The sequence below is a fragment of the Lutjanus erythropterus genome, chromosome 20, assembly GCF_056507025.1.
Source record: "Lutjanus erythropterus isolate fLutEry1 chromosome 20, fLutEry1.hap2, whole genome shotgun sequence".
Taxonomy (NCBI): Eukaryota; Metazoa; Chordata; class Actinopteri; order Lutjaniformes; family Lutjanidae; genus Lutjanus; species Lutjanus erythropterus.
The window spans coordinates 14686624-14706687 of NC_139336.1; the positions used below are offsets into that span (position 1 = coordinate 14686624).

General features: G+C 37.6%; 1 protein-coding gene across 2 annotated transcripts in view; it reads right to left on the minus strand.

Moving 5' to 3' along the window:
* sfswap (splicing factor SWAP) overlaps positions 1–14239 on the minus strand; it is a 60056-nt gene extending 45817 nt beyond the window's left edge. Inside the window, exons 1-7 of one of the 2 annotated variants that reach the window (XM_084745521.1) lie at positions 13954–14239; positions 11382–11545; positions 7904–8035; positions 5706–5782; positions 1712–1937; positions 1386–1486; positions 201–351 (exon numbers count right to left, since the gene is read on the minus strand). In XM_084745521.1, the coding sequence (XP_084601647.1) occupies positions 201–351; positions 1386–1486; positions 1712–1937; positions 5706–5782; positions 7904–8035; positions 11382–11545; positions 13954–14153 (1051 nt within the window). In that variant the 5' untranslated portion in view covers positions 14154–14239. Of the gene's footprint in view, positions 1–200; positions 352–1385; positions 1487–1711; positions 1938–5705; positions 5783–7903; positions 8036–11381; positions 11546–11997; positions 12717–13953 lie in introns of those variants that run through there. The other variant, XM_084745522.1, reaches the window with a different exon arrangement.
* Between the last annotated feature and the right edge of the window lie 5825 nt (positions 14240–20064).

Here is a 20064-nt window from a genome sequence, read left to right on the forward strand (position 1 = left end):
TTTATAGTTTTTTTTTAACAAATGAGACCATTTCTGTGCTCAGTGGTAGACAAGCAAGAGCAACCCTACGAGGCTGAGAGACAAAAAATGAAGAAAATGGAAAAGTAAGAAAATTAACAAAATAAAGTAAACCAGACTTGGCATATGATGAACACTATAAGAATCTATTTTTTTAAGAGAAAAAAAAAATCCATACTCACGGTCAGTAGTGTATTGTGCTGGTGTGCTTGAAGCAGCCGGGTCTGGCACTTCCTCCGGATTTGCTGCCACTGCAGTAGTGCCGTTTCTTTCCTGTTTGGCTTTTCGTACAAGTGCTGCCAGAGGATGGTCTGGGTCCATTACTTTTAGAGGCTAAAGGAAAATGAGACAAGTTTGGTAAAATCAGCCTATCACACCATTACATTATTTTTCTGTCACACTACTGAGGTCATACCACATATGCAATTACAGGAGACAGACTCATTTTACAGTAATAATATCATACATCCACTGAATATTCAAAGCTCTCTGAAGTCAGAAACCGTGAAATCTATTGCAATATTTAAGCCTTACTCTGCAAATAATCTCATGCAGCAATCTTCTTCCGTGCAGTATAAGAGATGTACAGAATTTAAGACTTAACTCCATGAAATATGAATCATTAGTAGAAAATTAGAGCGGATGGTTTGAAAGGGATGGGAGACAACTGTTAGACAGCTTGTTACTAAAAGGAGCTCATTATGTTTCTTTAGAAAGACATCATTCCATCCTTGCTGCCCTGTCAAAGACTAATGGCTATCAAGATGAGGCACATGAAAAGTGCTAACTAAAAACTGTAACAGCATGAAGACAGGGAAACAGAAAATAGTTATTAAAGAAGGAAATAACAGACACAGGCAGCGCTAACAGGAAATAAATGTGATTCACATGGCAGGCAGTGGACGTCTATCTTAGAATTGCAGCATATTTTCCCAATATTATATATAAGAGGGTGCAATATAACCATTTTTAGTTTGACCCCTTTATGAGCATCCTATTGTCACTGTCTGATAAAAATGAAATGATGAAAAAAAATAAAGAATGAAAAAGAAAAAAATTAGCATGTTGATGTTTTTAGGTGGCTAAATACATTTTGTTGCTGACCCAGTCCACAGCAGTACATTGCTCAGCTTCTGTACTGATACTGCTTCTTCAAACAAATCTACTGTACGTAGTACACTGGCCATCGATAAGAACCTCCTACAACCCCACTTCAAATAACCCAAACTATCACTTTAAGCTACACAAGTCATTTAGAAAAACAAGAAGACACCTTGTTTTCACAGGACAGTGTCACAAAGTAAAGTTGTAACTGTATCAAACAGGTAAAGCTGCACACCGGCTGGCCTAAATTCTACTGACATTACCTTCACCAGCTCCTCCAGGCGAGAGCATTTTTTAGGGGCAAACAGGCTCGGGTGGAGGTAACTGCCATCCCCGTCGTCATCTGAATCATCGGAGTGGGAGTCTACAACAAGAAAAAGGAAAAAAGAAGAAAGAGTATTGAATATATGTATGAACAAATGTTTGACATTATGATCAATGCAGCATTTTAATGTTTTTTACTGTGTCTGTTCCAGCGCTCATGTATTACAGAGCTGATATTTCTGCATTGATTACAGCACAGTGCAAATTTAATGTCCGTGCGAGGACATAACACCTCAGGATTCACTGACTGCTGTCTATAACTCACCCTGCGACTGCTCTTGCTTGCTGGTGGAGACAAGGTTGTATCGACCTTCCTTCATGGCTCGCAGGATGTGTTTGTAATAAGGGTTCAAGTAATGGTCAAAACGGAGAAAGTCAAACTGGGAGTTACCAGCCTGCTTAGCTTTGAGGACTATCTCAAACTGAGCCCCCTGCTGACATACAAAGTTGGCTGTCCTCTCGATGATGTTGTGGGTCTTGATGGTTGCCGGCTGCAAAAAAAAGAAAAGAAATTATTATATACTGAACATATTTAATGCAGTCACTGATTTCATTATCAATTTCTTGGTTTCTGAGAAAAGTTTTGAATATGCAAAACAGGAAATGTTTCCTATATAAACTCTTGAAACTTGAGCCAAAATTCTGAATAATATTGAGGCAATTAAATTATATGCCAATAATGGGACACTTATATCATTATCTGTTATTCCTATAATGAAATTATAGCTGATAACCATTGGCTATAATAATAGTTGCTCCATAAAAGCCAAAGTATATTTGTGAAGTTTTTTATGCACTTTATCAGATAAAAATAAATCATTCAGAACTGTTCTTTGTTTTTGCTGTAACAGTGATGTCAGTTAGATTTGGTTTGGTCAAAGCTATGGAATATTAAATCATTTGCTCACTTCATTTTAGCCTTTCTTAAGCCCCTTTTACACTGGACAAAAACCCACTACCACCAACTAACATATGGCTTTTGTCCTCAGCAGGAAAGGGTACATCTGCCTTCATTCCTGGGTCAAAAGACTGTGCAGTCGTCACAGGTATTTATTGACTCCAGCTCTGATCACCAGTAATGTAAAGTTTGCACTCATTTAAATGTGTGTATTTAACTGATAACTGCTTGTCTTCAGTCAAGCATCTAAAAGATGGATAAATATCTAATTGCCTGTAAATTCTTCACAATAAAAGCCCCCCTTTCTTTTGTTATCTAAAAGTTTTTATCATGAAGCAGCAGAATCATGAAATGTTGAGTTTTCACCAGCAGTAAATTCACACACATATCCAACTGAGAATCAGTTAGAAGTAACAAAAGTACTGAAATCTGGTCAGACAGAGACCTTTCTCTCTGCCCTCCAGCACACACATAAGTTGAGTTTTAGCTTTCCAGCTCGAATCAGAAAAATACACGGCAAACTCATCATGTTTAGCAGGTTTACCAACATTTAAAAAACCTGCATATCCATGCTAATTTTAGTGTAATAATGGTGTGTTACTCTCAGGTGTGCAAAAACTTCAACCTATATGAACTTCTTTCTGAAATATAAAAGTGTTAACATATCAGTACTGGCCATGAGAAACAGGTAATTGTTGGTATCAGCTGCAATATTGTACATTCCTAGCCAAAACAGTGACAAATAATCATCAGTACCACAGATAAGAGTAAACCTAACTGCTGCACATAACAATAAGATGCAAAGCACAGTTTATGAATGGCTCCTTCATACCAAGGACACAAGCCATTTTGTCTCCGAAGCATTCTCATGCCAAGCACTCTTATGTTCATTGTGATGGCATTAATTCTTAAAATACACATGGGGTGGAAATCAGTGGAACAAGAAATGGTCCATTATTCATTCATTATTGTTCCCCTTGTGTGCTTTCAATGATTAATCATTGTCATTACCCAGAGAGTACAGAGAAATGCAGCAATCTCCAAAAGAACACACATATCTCATCAAGATGAAAGTCATCATAAATACTACCGTTCAAGAGACTGGCCAAAAAGATGCCAGTATCCAACACTAACACACCATTATTGTGTTCCAAGGTGCCAAGGACTTCCTGACATACAAGGGCCTTTTGCACTACGATTGAATAACTTGTCCATTAGGTAAAAAGGGGATGTATAATACTTATTTTATGTTGATGTGATACACACAAGGAAAACAACCTCAGCCACGCTGATAACTGAGCAACAGTGTTGCCACACCAATAACCGACAGTATAACTGACGATGAATGATATTGGATTTTTGCCAATATCCACTATGCTAATATTTTCCAAATCTTTTTGGCCAATTGCCAAAGCTGATACAGATATGTTTGTCCAACTAATTGCAGAAAAAATCAAGTCTTTTCTATAGTGGAACTAATATATTATGATGCTTTCTCTAATTGTGATGGCCCCACTGACAGCTGCAGACATTAAATATAACAGGTGGCTGTTTGTTTTTGTTCTTCAATAGTCATCATAATGATGCGAATGACAGCTCATTTATAGTGTTGAAGGAATGCAATTTGGCTCCTTGCAAAACCAACGGCTCAGCAATCATTGCAGATAGCAACTGTCTCGGACGCTTCAAGAAGCTTCCACACAGCAGACGTACTCGCAGCACGCTGCTGGGGAACAATTAGCGAGTTACAACTGATGTAAATTAGTTAGCTGTTGTTTTGCTAACGTTAGCAAACTAGCTTTAGGACGCCGCGCAGCAACATATTTTAACCATCTTCAACACCTGGTTTTCTTTTCAACACAGATGAGCCTAACACATAGTATATCTAAATGCAAGAAACGGGAAAGAAGAAAGTTGACTGATGTTTCAGAAGGGGTGGGACTTACAAAGGGTCAATTAATTGTGATGTTTCAAATCTGATCTGGACCTTTTTTGCATGTTATTCTCATCTTTTCACATTTTCTATTTTCTGTTGTGACCACTGTCACCATGTAGTAAAGGCAAATGTCATTACAATTATCCTAGTTTAATTAAAAAGAAAAATCAACAATCAACAAAAAAGTGCAATAAACTGCACTGAATTCTGGTAAGTTAACAGTCACACATCCTGGTTATAATTTGGCCAAAGACCTTTGATGCAAGTCATTCCTCTACTCTTTGCCCATGGCACCTGTAGCTCTCCGTCATGTAAAATGAAAAATCCAATAAGAATAGTCTTAAAAAGTAATAATCAGAAATAAACCACAGTGAAATGTATTCAGAGAGGATATTCCTTCAAAATCTAGGGAGTCCACACTAATATTATATGCATATCATATACTGCAGCTGTGGTGCTGTTGATGTTGTGCCCTGTATGTATGCACAAGGGTGTTCAGGCTGCTGTAAACCCAACATCATATACTATACTGATTATGCACACAGCCCATGCCAACATTAAAGCTTGTCTTCCTTTTCACGCATACACTAAGAAAGTGGCAGCTGAAGGGGATCATTGAAGGTTGTGGTTGCAGCCTACCCTGGTCCTGAGGGATGGACTGACACATAAACACCAGACAGAATAAAGCAGCAGTCTATTAATTCTTGCCTGTTATCAGTAGACATGATGTCAATGTGAAGCAATACTTTTTTGTATGGAAGTACACTTCTACATGCAACAAATATGTGCCGTTTTGTAGCAGAAGTGTGTTAACATCATAAAGATGAAAACATCTTTAAAACATAAACCCTTTATTTTAAAGGGGAAGACGATGCTTGAAGAGCTGTTGGTTAAAATGTTATCTAATGACTAAATAAATCATGAGATGGGATGTGTGAGGATGCTAAACAATTTCTAGTCGAAACCCTGTACTGCCAACCGTTCTATAGTTTCAGGCATTTCTACACACAACATTAATTTTCTTAAGACTAATAAAATCTCTTCAATTAAACAGAAAATTATGATTTCCAATATAACGTCATGTTGTTGATTCAGCATCTAAAATTAGCGTTTATATTGGGAAGAGATAGGCGTTTCCCATCATGCCTGATGTTTTGCAGTTGTTAGAACGTTAACACAACATCGATTTTTTGCAGGCCTGGCTCATCATGAACAAGCCCAATAGGCTAGTAGATTTGGGAGTTGTCACAAGTTTCCAATCAGAGATTAGTTGACAGTGACATCAGAAACTGTTTCCTGTTAGATTACATTATAGTCTAGAGATGTTCCTGTTACTTTGTAAACCCCATTGTGTATAGGCATGTTTATATGTTGTGTTTATGTACGTGTATAAAACTGCAAGCCAGCTGGATATTTAATACTCACCAGTTCCACATCAGGAGGGATAGCGAGCCCTGGGGGAGCAACGAATGGTTCCTCACTCTCCTCGGGCTCTGCCTCTTCTGTGCATATAAAGAAACATTAGGATAAAAATAATGAGATTAACTCTTGTTACTCAGTTGTAACAGAAGTAAATATATCCCACTGGATATATTCCCAACTGAGCACTTGAGATTAATTTTGAGCACTGAAAACATTTCAAAAGGGTGACATCACATGCCCGCCTCCATTCAATCCACTACACAAACATGTCATCTGCAGATTGATTCTGCGCTTGATAAAAATGTGCGGGTCAAGAGGAAACTAGATTAACATTTTTAATGTTTAATGTTGTAGGGAGTTCGCACTGTAATGAAGGAGTTAGGCTCCTTAATGTAAAACATATAAAACAACGCTTGGCACTTGGTTTGTCATGTAAGGTGCACCATGGGTAAAGTTTTGAAATCAGATTTTTTCAGGGCCTGAAGCAAAGCGGTGTACATGTATTCACTTAATCTTATGGCACGTCTCAATTCCAATTTAGTGATCATAAAAAGGCCTTCCAAACAGTGTTTGAAAGAAGACATGCTCTTAATCACCACTTCAGTTACATAACAGGATTATTATCAAGCTTGACTAACTTATATTAGGAAAATGCTGCCAATTCTAAAGTGGCATATTATCTAAAACCCATCACACATAAAAATTAACTTACTCTCACTTTTTACAGGCAATCCAGCATCATTCCCATTTATGCTGTGACAAAGTAACTGTTTTTCTATTCAAAGGTGCAGCCACACATTGACTCAGCAGCTCCATACAGGGAGACAAGGCAGCAGTCTGCCTACGCAGCTGAATAGGACAGCCAATAGTCCCAACAGGTAGAAATATGTGGAATTCAGGTATTTCAGTGAAGGTGAAATAAATTTAAATACTGTAAATTCAGCTATTAGGTGTATTGCACATTCAAATAAAGTTCCTTATTTTGACAGGATATGAAATTAATGAGTGTATTATGAAAATGAGCGGGTAACAATTAGTGTAGAGTTTTATAAGAAGGTTAATAATAAAAGACCTACATTTGTCATGTTTAGACAGATAACAGATAATGAATTCTACTGTAATTAACCTTTTGGCTTATTTGGCTTTCTCTCAGGAGCTCATAATACTGGCAATGATTTGGCTAATATTGTGATTATGTGTCTCTGTATCTGTCAGCCCAAACACTGTCTCTGAGGCTACAAATTTGCATTGTCGTGGTGGACTTTTTTTATGAATTTATGATGATGTCAAGGACTTTACTGATAAGAAGGAAAAAAAACTGATAGAAACAAAAACTAAAACTAGCAGGAATCCAATTGAAATCAGCTGAAAATGTTAACAGCCAGTGTGACATGACCCTGATTGACTTATTCCCAAAAGACAACTTCTACGGGTTTCTGGAGCTTTGGCATTCATACCCTGGCCTGGACTCCGCTCTACAATCTCTCCAGAGAGAGGCATCTAGTCTGCTTAACTGTCAGGCCTCTCGCTGGGACAAAGTGCTTCCAGCTATCTCTCCATCAAATATTTAAAGTTGAAGAAATGTGTGTGTGTGTGTGTGTGTGTGTGTGTGTGTGTGTGTGTGTGTGTGTGTGTGTGTGTGTGTGTGTGGATGAGAACCAATGTTTTTGCCCATGTTCATAGGTGAAAAGCAGCACAAATGTCAAACCCCCTTCTATTCATGGCTAAAATCTGAAAATCTTATGAGTTGTTACAAATAATTGTGTAATATTGGAATTAAATTAAATTTCAAATATGTTTTAAAACATTATTCTGTGCTCTGCAGGCAGAAATTCAACATCAGCCACCCCATGGAGTGTTTGTATCTGCAGATGGCTGCATGGATTAGAACAGTTAAAATAAGAAAGAAATGGATTAGACAGACCTGCTTTGTTTCTCACAGCAGACTGCTGCAGCCAAAAGTTCAAAAACTAAGTCAAGCAGCTAAAAACTTACAGTGATGCCATCAAAATCATGTCAAGGACATAAGAGGTTTATCAAAGACCCAAAATTTTAAATCTGTAAATCGACCTGCACATTCCTACACAAAGTGTGTGTATATCTGAGTGTAATAAACTAACAGACCAACTCCATACATATCTGAGAGTGACTAATGTACTATTGACTCCTGGAAAAGGTTTGTAAGTGATGCGACTTCTCACCGGTTTCCTTGTTAGCATCCTCCTCTTCTGTGGGCTGAGATGGGTCATAGTAGTCAGCACTGTATTTGAAGGCTACTGCATTGTAGGACCCTTCATCAGCCAGAGCTTCACTCAGGCGTTTGTACTCCTCCTCTGTCGAAAAGCACACAATGGAGAAAAATTTACTGCAATATTAATGATCATTTTAAATTACAGACGGTTCAATATCGCTATATGATACCAATACCAGAAACTTGCGTATCTGCTGACACCAATACCAATCCAATAGTCTTTTTTCCTCTCTTAAATAACTAAGCAGTTAATAATCCATCTGTATGGATGTCATTTGTTTAACACAGCCATCTACACAAAGCCATGGTCAAACTGTGAAACAAATATTGTACTCCCATGATGGAAGAAACACATAACTTGACTCAGTTATTCAATACTGCAGCTTCTTTTTCTCACACAGAACTTTTAGCAGCATTTTTGATTGTCACCACCATTCAAACTACTTTTTATTCAAAATAAAAATCACAATAAATCACATACAAATTTAAATGACAGCTGATATAACGGCAGTGCTGCTGTAAACACAGGACTACAGTCTTGAAGGTCAGATCTGCCCAGATATCAAGAAAGCGATGTACTGTGTTGCCTAGTCCAGGCCACCTCAATTCATTCTGGCTAACTGCGATCAATGTTGATTTCACCAACTCAAATCACAGTACACAGATTGCACCAGGCTCAGGAACCAAACAGCTCAAACTTTCAGAGTACATCTTGTTCCTGGGTCAGATCACGTTCCCAGCATGAACAAACCACTCAAGAGTTTGCTTGTGAAGGGTCTCGGTGCTCTAATAATAACTGATGATAGTTATTCAGGAATAATAATGTTATTGGTGCCATAAACATTAGCTGTCTGTGACTGAGATATTCTATTAGAAGTGATGGCATGTCCTTGTACAAGCACACTGATCGATACAAAATGCCAGAAAGAGAACTTACTTAACTTGTTGCTAGGGAAATATACATGGTTACTTGGCCCCAGACACCAACCCCTTTCTATTGAAATTCCTGGCGAACTATATCTTTATTAAAGAAGCAAGGGCAAAATTCTCACTAAAACTATCAATATTTCTAATGTCTTCCTGCTGTCCCTACAGTGGACAGATGGGTAATAGCCTGAGTGAATGGGGTCAGGCCTCCAAATTCAAGGGCAAACCAGCCTGGGGGATGACACTTTTGCGGTGAGTGTGCAAGTGTGTGTGTGACACAAATCATTAGCCGACTCATTCTGTCCCGTCAGTTTGGGCATAAGACACCATATTTCACTTAAAACTGTGGCTTATTAATTCAATTACAGTCATTAAGTCTGTCTTTCAGAAGGGTGCTTTGTCATCAAAACAGCCTGTTTCATTATAATGTAAAAGGCCTGAGATGCAAATACCCTACAGTCGAAAGTGATTTCCATAGAAACGGCAGCTCTAGAGCCTCTGAGTCAAAGCCAACACTTTTTAATGAGACAGGAACCTGAGCGTGCGCACTCTGTTGAAGATTCGTCCTGGAAAATCAAGATTTCGCCCAAATTAAAGTCTACGGTTGCTTGTATAGACAGGCTTGTCATATTAGCCTAAGTGTTATTCTGTGGGAGACGAGTTAAAAGAGGACACAGGCCTGGAATTAAAAGGTTTCTGGACACTAATTCAGAGACTGACTGCCTGAGAGGAGAGTGAATATATGAACTCTGAAACAGCAAGACGGAAGAAGAAATGGATGACTTGAGGAACTCAAGTAGTGTAATGAGACATCAGTAGTAAGGCCGTAATAAACCAAGTTTTGGGAGCATTTCAATTTGACAGCAGCCATGCTCCTGTGCCATGCTAATGGTGTTGTGCTCAGTTAGGACTTGCCCTGCAACCTTGACTACCTCAAACGCATTAAGCTTATGTGACAGCTGCCTACAAGGATCACTATCAGCCAGTTAAAACATAAGGGTTAGGAGTGCTGCTGATAGGAATTAATAATATCTATCAGTGAAACACAAGTGTCGAGCCATTTGGAAATGTCATAACACCATGCAAGTAGGAAAGCAGTGACAATACTCCAATGTTTACTATCATATGTCACTGAAACAACACAGAGATATATTCAATTTAACAAACCATAACATATATTCTTGTTGGTTGTGTCAGTTGCTTATTTCATGAAAATGCGACCTACTTATTTTCTGTGACATTCACTTATTTAACCACCTTTGAATTTCTACTACTAAGTACTACAAGTTACATGGCGTAGCAGCATGTTTATGGTTAGTCAGGCCTTTTCTGAGGCTCATTACTCCATCATGTCATAAGATGACGGGGTGAAAGATGATTATGAGAGATGACAGATGGGCCTAAGGTTGTCAACTGTATCACTACTTCTATATTTTTTCAGTACTGCATGTTTAAAACAACATTAATTTTAGCATCAAAAGCATCTGCTAGACTGCTTTATCATTGAGGGCTGGTTATGGTTCAAGGTCAATAACAGATTGATATTGGCTGTCTGTGACCTGATCTCAAACTTAAACCTGTAAGTTTTGCCATGTCGTAGTGTTTATACTGTATGTTATCCTGTTGAATTTGGTGTTAACATGTTGTTGCTAATGTGGCTATTCCCACAGGCTGCTGCAATGGCAGACTAGTGTTGTAATATTGAAGGACAGTCAAGAGAAACCATGCAAATGTTAAGCCTCAGTTGAAGCCAACTAAATAACCAGAGTAGTTGGGTGACAGTAACTGTTTTTATGTTGCCATTTGTGAAAGTTTATACTAACGCATGAGCTGCACTAGCGCCGAGCTTTGTTTCTGTGTGTGTCTGTTTCTGTTGTATGTAAATTGAATGAATGACCTTTATTCATACAGCACCTTTCATGCACAGAACACAGCTCAAAGTGTCATACAATTCAGTAGCAAATAAAAACACAACAATGACAAACATCACCCACAAACAAATTTTAAATTCAAATACATGCACAAGGAGGAATATGTATAAAAGATCCAGTCTATATCTGGTTAGAAGCCATATTAAAGATATGTTTTGAGTTGTCGTTTGAAACTGATCCAAATTTTTGGGCCGTAATGGCTAAAAGCAGCATCACCAAAAATTTTGGCAGTTGTACTGGGGATAATCAAAAGAGCAGCTGTGGAGGATCTAAGGGTTCCTGGAGTATCAGAGAGAGAGTCTGTGATATAAAAGGGGATGAGGCCATTAAGTGACTTAAAAACTACAAGAAACACTTTAAAATCAATTCTAAAAAATACTGTCATTCAGTGCACTGTGGCTGACTTAATTAATCTATAGATAACAAGGTTTTTTTTTTCTCCCCATTGACCAAACGATTGGTTCAAGAATAGAATATCAGTTGACAAAGATTTTATGTGTATGTGTTAAAACTTTCCCCCCAGTTTTAAATATTCTGATTGGCCAGTGTCAGAACTAGCACCCAGCCCACCTTGTCTTGCTTCCTCTTCCAGCAGGTCAGTGTGCAGAGCCAGGTACCTCTCCTCATCACACAGCGCCTCGATCCTGTCCTCTTCCTCCGACAGCTGGTAGGATGTATTCCATGACCCGCTATCATACTCTGAGAGGTCATGTAAGTGACCACGCCCATCGTATCTGTTGGATGATAAAAAGGATTAGAGAGAGGGAAGTGGACAAAGACTTTTATACACAACATGGACCTACTTACCAAGGGAGGGGGACCTAAAACCCAAAATTTACAACAACAAAAATGCTCTACCTCTGTAACTCTGTTAAGAGGGAGTATACTTGTAAAATACTACAAGTTGTGAAAATGTCTCTAAATACTAACGACATAATAATGCTTAAGTCCTTGGGCTTAATTTTCAATAGTGCTCCTAAGATACCTAGCAATCTTTCTGCTGCTATGTCCTTCCTGGACCATTCTTACAAACCAACAACCCTACATCAAAAGAAAAAAGCAAAAGAAAAATAAACAAAGCAACTCGCATCTTACCTTACAGGGTTCAATCCCCCCTGTAACACTCATCATTACGTCTACATCTGCAAAGAAAGTTACATTCACACAAACCCGAGCACATAAATACCTATCCGTAAGAACCCAAATGGACGACATTTTCCAGGGTTCGTCCCTCTACGCCACCTCTCAGTTGCAGTTTTCTTCATGAAGACAAAGAAATGGGGTGCTGTGGTTGGCATTCGGGGTTTGGCAGGACCCCTTAGCCTACCTTGCTGGGGAAAAAACTGGGTTATGTGATAAAGACACACATACAAAGGCTGTACAAATGAAACACAAGTTGGGTCACTGCAGGTCAAGGTGATTCAAAAGACTAAATACACTATTTTAAAGTTAGAGTAATTTATTACACTTTTCGGCACTGAGGTGACAATTAAATATTTCTCCATCACATTTTGTGGAAATTTAACCTTTGGTTAAAGAGTCAAACACCACTGTTTCAAAGTGATATTTTGAATCACCTTAATTGCAGTGACTTTAGTCTGGGTTAGAATTTGCTCTGGCCTGTGAAAATCAGCACAGCATAATAAAATTGCATCATCTTTCTCAGCTTTGTGTACACATTGGTTTTTCGGAAAAAAGGCAATTTGAAAAAGACAGAAAGCATGAAACATCTTCTGTGTCATACCCCATTTTGACTGCCTTTTTTATCCATTCATAAAGTATTCCTGTAGTAAAAGTTTCCAGAGTAAATTCTCCCAACATGCCAAGATGCAAAGCCCACCTAAAAGCTAACCCAAGTAATCTCAAAGGTCTAAAAGGAATGAAATTTATATATCTTCCTATCTGTCTTGAAAATAACCCCACTGTCACTTTAGGAGATACAAAGCACAAACTAATACAGTCAAACACAACAGCTCCGCAAAATAAACACTAACTTAGTGAAGATTATGTTGTTTCTTTATTTTTAAAGGGATAGTTCATCCCAAAATTAGAAATACATACTTTTCCTCTGCCCTGGAGTGCTATTTATCTATTTGGTTTGTTTGGGTGTGAGTTGCAAAGTTTTGGACACATTAGTCATAGAGATGCCTATTTTCTCTCAAATGTAACGTAACCAATATAGATTTAACTCAGCTTGCTGTGTTCAAAATGCCAAAAAAAAAGCATGTGAATGCCTTTTTCCAGAAATCATGAACCAGTTACTCAACATAATCCACACATCTCTGTGAGCAGTTTCTTTCAGTAACTATTCCCTAGAAATAGAAATAAAAAGAAAGGTGAAAGAGGGCAGACGTCTCTACAGTCAATATCTTAAAAACATAGTAGCTCATACCAAAACAAACTAGAGGGATAAATAGCACTACAGGTAAGAGGGAAAAAAAATGTATTTTTGATTGAAAAGCTGCAACAATAAATCTATTATTAATCAATTACTGGAAAAATCGCTAACTACTTTGATAATAAATTAATAAGTTTGAGTATTTTTTTAAGAAAAAAATTATCTGATTTAAGCTTTTTAAATGAGAAAATGTTCTGTTTTCTTTACTCATCTATAAGAGTAAACTTAATATCTTTGGGTTGTGGGCAAAACAGGCATTTGAGGACGTCATCTTGAGATTTGGGAAACACTGAAAGCCATTTTTCACAATTTCCTGACAATTTAGAGGCAAACAACGTTTAATCAATTAAATGGTCGACAGATTAATCGACTATGACAATAACTGAAACCGTCCTCCCAATTTGTATCGATGTTGTATTAGACTGCAGTAGTTTTAAGCTTCTGTGCCTAATAAATGGGCAACTGAGTGGACACTGATAGTTCAGCATCATGGCTAATGTTAGCAAACACTGGCAGGCATTTGCATCTTCGCATGTTATTCAAGAAACTTGAAATGCCATTTGTTGTCAGTTCAGGACATCCAAAAGCAAGTTAGCAGGCAAGAAATAAAACATTCGTCGTCAGTTGCAGGTATTTCCGAGCTTCTGCAAGACAAACTCCAAGCGGTCCCTTGAATTTTGAAACAGGCTAACGGACAGGATAGATGGTTAGCATAATGTTTCGGTCTAAGTTTGTTCAACCGACCTATCAATCATGATGCTCTTGTCCCCCATCCATGGGATTAGATGTTTTCCCTGCTCGTGGTAAAGAGCCTTTTCGTCGTCTGGAAACAGTTTGCAGGCATAGCCGAACACCAAGAGGTCGGCGTATTTATCACTGTCACTCACATCCTTCTTCACCGGTTTGTTGTTGTGGTCCCTCTTTCCCGCTCCGCGACGAAACATCTCCAAATAACTCGTGAAAACAAATTAATTGCAAAAGAGAATAGTAATGGTGGTACAGCGATGGTTTTCGGACAACCAAATAGCTTGCAGGTCGTCCAAATGTTACGATAATCCGTGGTATTTTAACCCAAAACAAAATTCTACATGCCCTCAGTCGCCATCTTGGAAAGCAAGTAAATGCAGCTGTGTATCCGCTCCGCACTTACGACAATGTGTCTATCGTATTAAAACTTATCGTTATGTGAATTACTTGCATTTATAAATACAAATTTATTTTATTAATCTGTGTTAGAGTATTTAAATGTAGAAATTCTCTTTATGAGTCGAATTTTCGCCAGTGCAGTCGTTTTCATATCTGTCGAATGTGTTAGTGGTGAATTGAAGTAACGTTTACACTGTGCTGTTAGAACTGAACTGAACTGAACTAATAATACATTACAATGCATTTAAGGCCACATTTCAGTGTTACATCTGTTTATCAGTACCACAGTAGACCTTTTCCTTAGAATACGTTTATGTATTTTACACGGAATAGTTGCTCAAACTTTTAGCAATGCTATTAATTAAGATTCTGTTTAATTCAGGTCAAACAGAGTCAGGGTGCTGTTATTGTGCATGCTGGCTGATTGGAAAGTCACTGCTACACTAAATGGACCAGAAGCTTAATAGGTATCATTGGTAACACCTTTGTTTGTCATATTTTTCCATAACAACATGGCTGCTGTGAAAAAGATCTATTGTTTTAGATTTTTGGATCTGATTCTTTTAAACTGGACAGACGGACACAGTGTTGTCATGCGGCGAATGTTGATAAGGTGTAGTTCTGCATACTGTGTAATTGGAATGTAAGCATACATCTAATATCACAACCACAGTTAAAAAATGTCTTGATACCATACTGTACTGTGTGAATATATAATGCAATATTACATAGTTCATTATTTTTATTTATTTTATAAAAGGACTGCTACTGACTGCTGATTTTTTTTTTTTTTTTTGCAATTGTACATAAATACTTCAAGTATTCATTGCCAATGACAACTCATGCCATTTTTTTTATACATGGTTAGGTCATGGCTGGCAACTATTATTTATTTTACTAAAGAGGGAAATCAGTTTATATGAACAAAAATGAACAAAAAACGCATCAGATTTTAGTATTTAATAAAGGACATTTTTTTCAAGTCCTCATTTTTCTAATATTGTGATAAATATTGTATCATGGACTATTATCATATCTTGAGTTTTTGGTATTGTTGCATCCCTACTGTGTAAGAATGTGCCACTGTTGTAGACCAATGATTTCTAAGGTGTGACTGCCCTGTAGGTGGGCCTCGAGTGGTCATGAAAACAAGTTTAAAATTATTATAAAAAATTTAAGATTAATTGTAAAAGCTAATCAGAACTAATAAAACAAAGCCATGGGATTTAAATTATGTGTTATCATTTATTTGACCGTGTTTAACATGTTACACCGTATTTGCTGACCCATCACATTAACACTAGAACATATCTTATGTCTTATCATTGTTATGATTAGTCTTGTGTGTTGATCAGAACTGAGTGTGCAACAGAAGATTTTCAGATTTCAAATTGGGCCGCAGCATTTTTAAGTTTGGGAATGTCTGATGTAGTGTATCTTTCAGAGAAGTGTTAGCTCGTGTGTACAAGTGTATTCTGGGCATTCTGGGCACATTTAGAGGCAATAGGTACAGGCGTATGCACCATGTGAGCTGTATGTAACTGGAGTTAATGGACTCCCATGTTTCAAAACTTCATCCATTATTATGGGCCTATCAACATGCAGAAACTTGAAACATGCTTGTCTGAGGGCCTGTCATATTATCTGTTTTGTAACAGTTTTAGTGAACAAAACTAGATAAGGAATAAAATAACACAATCCTCCTTTTCTTTAGTTTTGAAAATAGTGTTACCCTTGCTTTTGAGGCGCAGTCCATGTAGGTCGTGTATGACTTATTGCCTTCTGGTGAGGTAGAAGGTACAGGTGATAGAGGAGTATGTGTGGAATCATAAAATGTATTCTTCCATCCTGAGTTAGGTTATTTCAGCATTCAGAAGGAGAAAAGATGTGTGTGGGAAGATGCAATGGAGTGGTGAAGAGAAGGCTAATCAGCCTGAACTGATATTTTTCCTGCTCAAAAGCACCAGGGGGACCAAGGGCAAGTTTTAGAAGGAGAGATTTTATAAATCCTGAAATTAAAGTCAACTTTGCTGCAGAGGTGGACATGGAGAAGCTTTAGGTCTATATTTATTTAGACTGAAATTTAGTAGTTAAGTTGTCATGGTTTGGAGTAAATAATCAAGTTTCATTTCCAGTTATATTTTTAGACAGGTAAATTAAGATCAGTGGTGGAATATATTTCAAGTCTTCCCAGTTCTGTTCATGTTCATTTCAAGCATGCCTCTGTACCAATAATTTCTCACGAAAATCTGGCAGGACAGATGGTGGACTTGCAGTCACTGTCCATTGTTTTCTCTGATGAATGTAAGGCAGCCAAGAATATTTGGGTAGTTAATAGCATACTGGGGAAGAAGCTTGGGAACCTGTTTCTCAATCTGATTTTGATGGACTCTTTTACAATTTGGAAACTTCTTGATTCATTTTCTGTTTTTCAAATTTATTTCTACAATATTTTTCAGCACAAACTTCCCCAGTGGAGATCAAACCTACGCAGAGTATCTGACCTACACAGCCAAAGGAGAGATGTGAGGGAGGAAAGGTTTGAATAAGTGCTCACACATGAATAACAGTCACACTTGAAAGAGATGAGGAGAGGAGACCATTGCATGTTACACAATCCCATCATTCTTCAGCATAATTGTCATTAACGAGTGAGAGTTAAGTAAATTATGATCATTAAATGTAAATAAATGAGTATGATTTTAAAAACCTGTCACCAAAAAAAAAAAAAAAAAAACATTTGAGAATGTGTTGAAATGGCATTTTTGTAACTTAGAAGAAATTACATGATGCTCAGAGATTCATTAAAGACAGTCATTAACTATTCAACTATTTTGAAATTAAATTTTAAATGACTCTGCATTCTGGTCTGTTGTCTAAGAGACTGTGAAGTGCATCAAGGTGAACGCAGATCAGTTGTCACAACAGAGTGGCAATTCAGCTAAGCTTGTAGCAACATTTCACAGCAGCATACTAAGCGCGTCACATGTTAAAGTGAAGCAACGGCTACACTTCCATAAAGACTCTAATTTGTTGTTGCAACACTTCAAAAAGCATTATCAGCGACACTGAAAACACTCTCATTTAGCTGGATGGTGCACTTTGCTCCTCTGTGTCACCACCCAGCATCACATTTTCACAGTCAGTGTGTGTAAATAATGAAAATTATGGGAGTGAGAGCAGTTTATTAATTAATTTATTCTTGTTTAAAGAATCATTTCAGCTCATAGAGAGGGGAATATCATTTATGAAATCGCCCAAAGTATTAGCATCACAGCAGTTTCAAAATGTCAGCTTCTATGGAAGAGAACTGGAGAGTTATGTCTAGTTTCGTCTAGTTTTAGTCAAACAAAACCTTAATGGAACAGTGCACATGTTGCCACTTGTCAAAAGTAATGATAATGCTCAGGTTTGTTCAAAATTAGGTGCACAAATCAGAATGGGCTGGTTCCATGTTGATGGAAAAGGCCTACCAGTGAATGTCTGCACTGCAACTGAACACAGCCTCTGAAATGGACGTGTGTCAGCTTGATAGCATGCGGTGGATGAATAATAGTAAGATTATAGTGTATTTTGTTATGAATATGAGAACCACTCACATTAATATACTGCAATTATGTTTTTCTGCATGCACACAAACAATAGTTCCATTTCATGTCAAAGTTAGCATTACTGCAGTCACATAAAGGAGATGGAGCAGACTGGCTTTGTAGCCCCTGCCACAAAGCTTTTATCTCTGCCCCCTCAATTATTTATACCCCCTGACTGTGTTTTGTTAAAAATTTGTCCATAGGTACCTGTGAGTAACTCGTGAAAGCAGATGGTGAAACAAGTAGGACAGATGGCATTAAAGTTTTCAGAAAAGGGTTTGTACCGCAGTGGTTAAATACGTGGATGTTGGTGAAGAATATAGGCTAAGTTAGTCTCTTCTTCTCTTCCAATTGCACATTAATATGCAATGCACTGAAACAGACTTGTATATTTATTAGGTCATATTGTGGTATACTCAATAAACACTGCTCTCACCTTTGACCAGTTTAAAACCAGTAACACAAATTTGCCCTAATTACCACTCGTGATACATACATCTACATTGTCCATAAGGGCTGCAGTAGGTCTTGCTGGGTTACCTTCACAGACATCGTGTTAACCTGCTCTTAATCACTAGGTGGTAATTAAATACCTTTACAAGTTGTATTCACAGATGGCAGAGACCCAACCATGAGAGTCGTGAGAGAGCCGTTTGGAGGCTGGTAGGCACCAACGCTGTCCTGCACTTCATGTGGATAATTTACGCCTCTTTCCCTCTCACTAGTTGTATCACTTTGTGTGGAGTCAGTGGACTCTGTGTGAGGAAGACCAGGTGTGAACTGCTCAGTGGTCAGGGCTTGAATACATGTTTTAGTGATTGAGCAGCAGGAGGACTGCAACACTGTTAATTTTTTCATTGCATTTTATTTCAGTGGTGCGCATCACATCCACTCCTCGTGTTCTTATTTGTAAAACAACACTGTTTCTGACTGTTTTGTTTGAGCCTTGCAGTGAATTTGGAAATTACATTTTCAATTATGTATTGCATTGTGTACCTGCCAGGGTGCTTTGAAGTTAGGGAGACACCATTTAAGATTTAATTTTTTTCATTTATTGGTTTATTTAGCAGGGAAAGTGCACATTAATAAACATTGGTGTAAATGCCCCAGAACAATCCAAAACATAATTTCACATCTGTAGTCTTCAGACATAGTCACTCTAAAATAGAATATTATATTTTAAAAAGCTATTTGAACAGTTTGTAAAAGTGCAAAAAAAAAAAGAAATTAATAGAAATGTGAATAAAATGTTAATAGAAATATACACTAACAAATTTCAGTTGCTTCCCCATGCATAAGACCACTTCTGTCATATATTTATTTTATTTATTTGAATTGGATGCTTTTTTTTTGTATGGACTAATACAGATGTATTTCTCCAATTGTTAATATATATGACACCATAATGTGTGGCTTGACTTGACCTTCAGATTGGTCTTCCAGTGGACATAAGGTGGTAAAGTGCCATTCTGAGAGCCTTTCCAGTAGAGAAAATTTGATAAGGTCCCCCTCCACCAGACAAAATGTAGTAAAGTGCCCTCCAGAGTGCCCTTTAGAAGAAAAAAATGTGATAAAATGCATCACATCTTTCAGTGGTGGCTGGTGCCCTCTTTATTTTTTCCGTCCCTATCCATCACCGATTTATTATTATTTATTTTTAACCTTTGGTATTGCCAGTGGTGAGGGTTGGGTGGGAGGGGGCTGAAGGAAAAATATCAAAATGTGCAGAGACAATCTTTTCCATTTTTGTTACATTTGTACACCATATGTTCTTTCCAATAAAATATTATCAGAAAAGAACGTTAAAATTATTATGCACAAATCACAGTATACAGACATAAAAAAGCATAAACACCGGAACAATAAAAGCAAACCACTGTGAAAGACTGGCAAGGTAGCGTTAGGTGACCACAAATAGCAAAGCACAGTCCATCGCACAAGTAGACTGAATAATGAACAAATGATACATTTTTAATTCTACATTCTATAATATTTGTTTGTCTTGTTTGAGAATTACATCAAAAGGCCAGGTTCTAATATTTTTGTGCATTCAGCTGTATTACACACTCCTATTCATGTAACTTTTCATAGGTTAAAGGGCCATGGAAGCTGAGAGGAG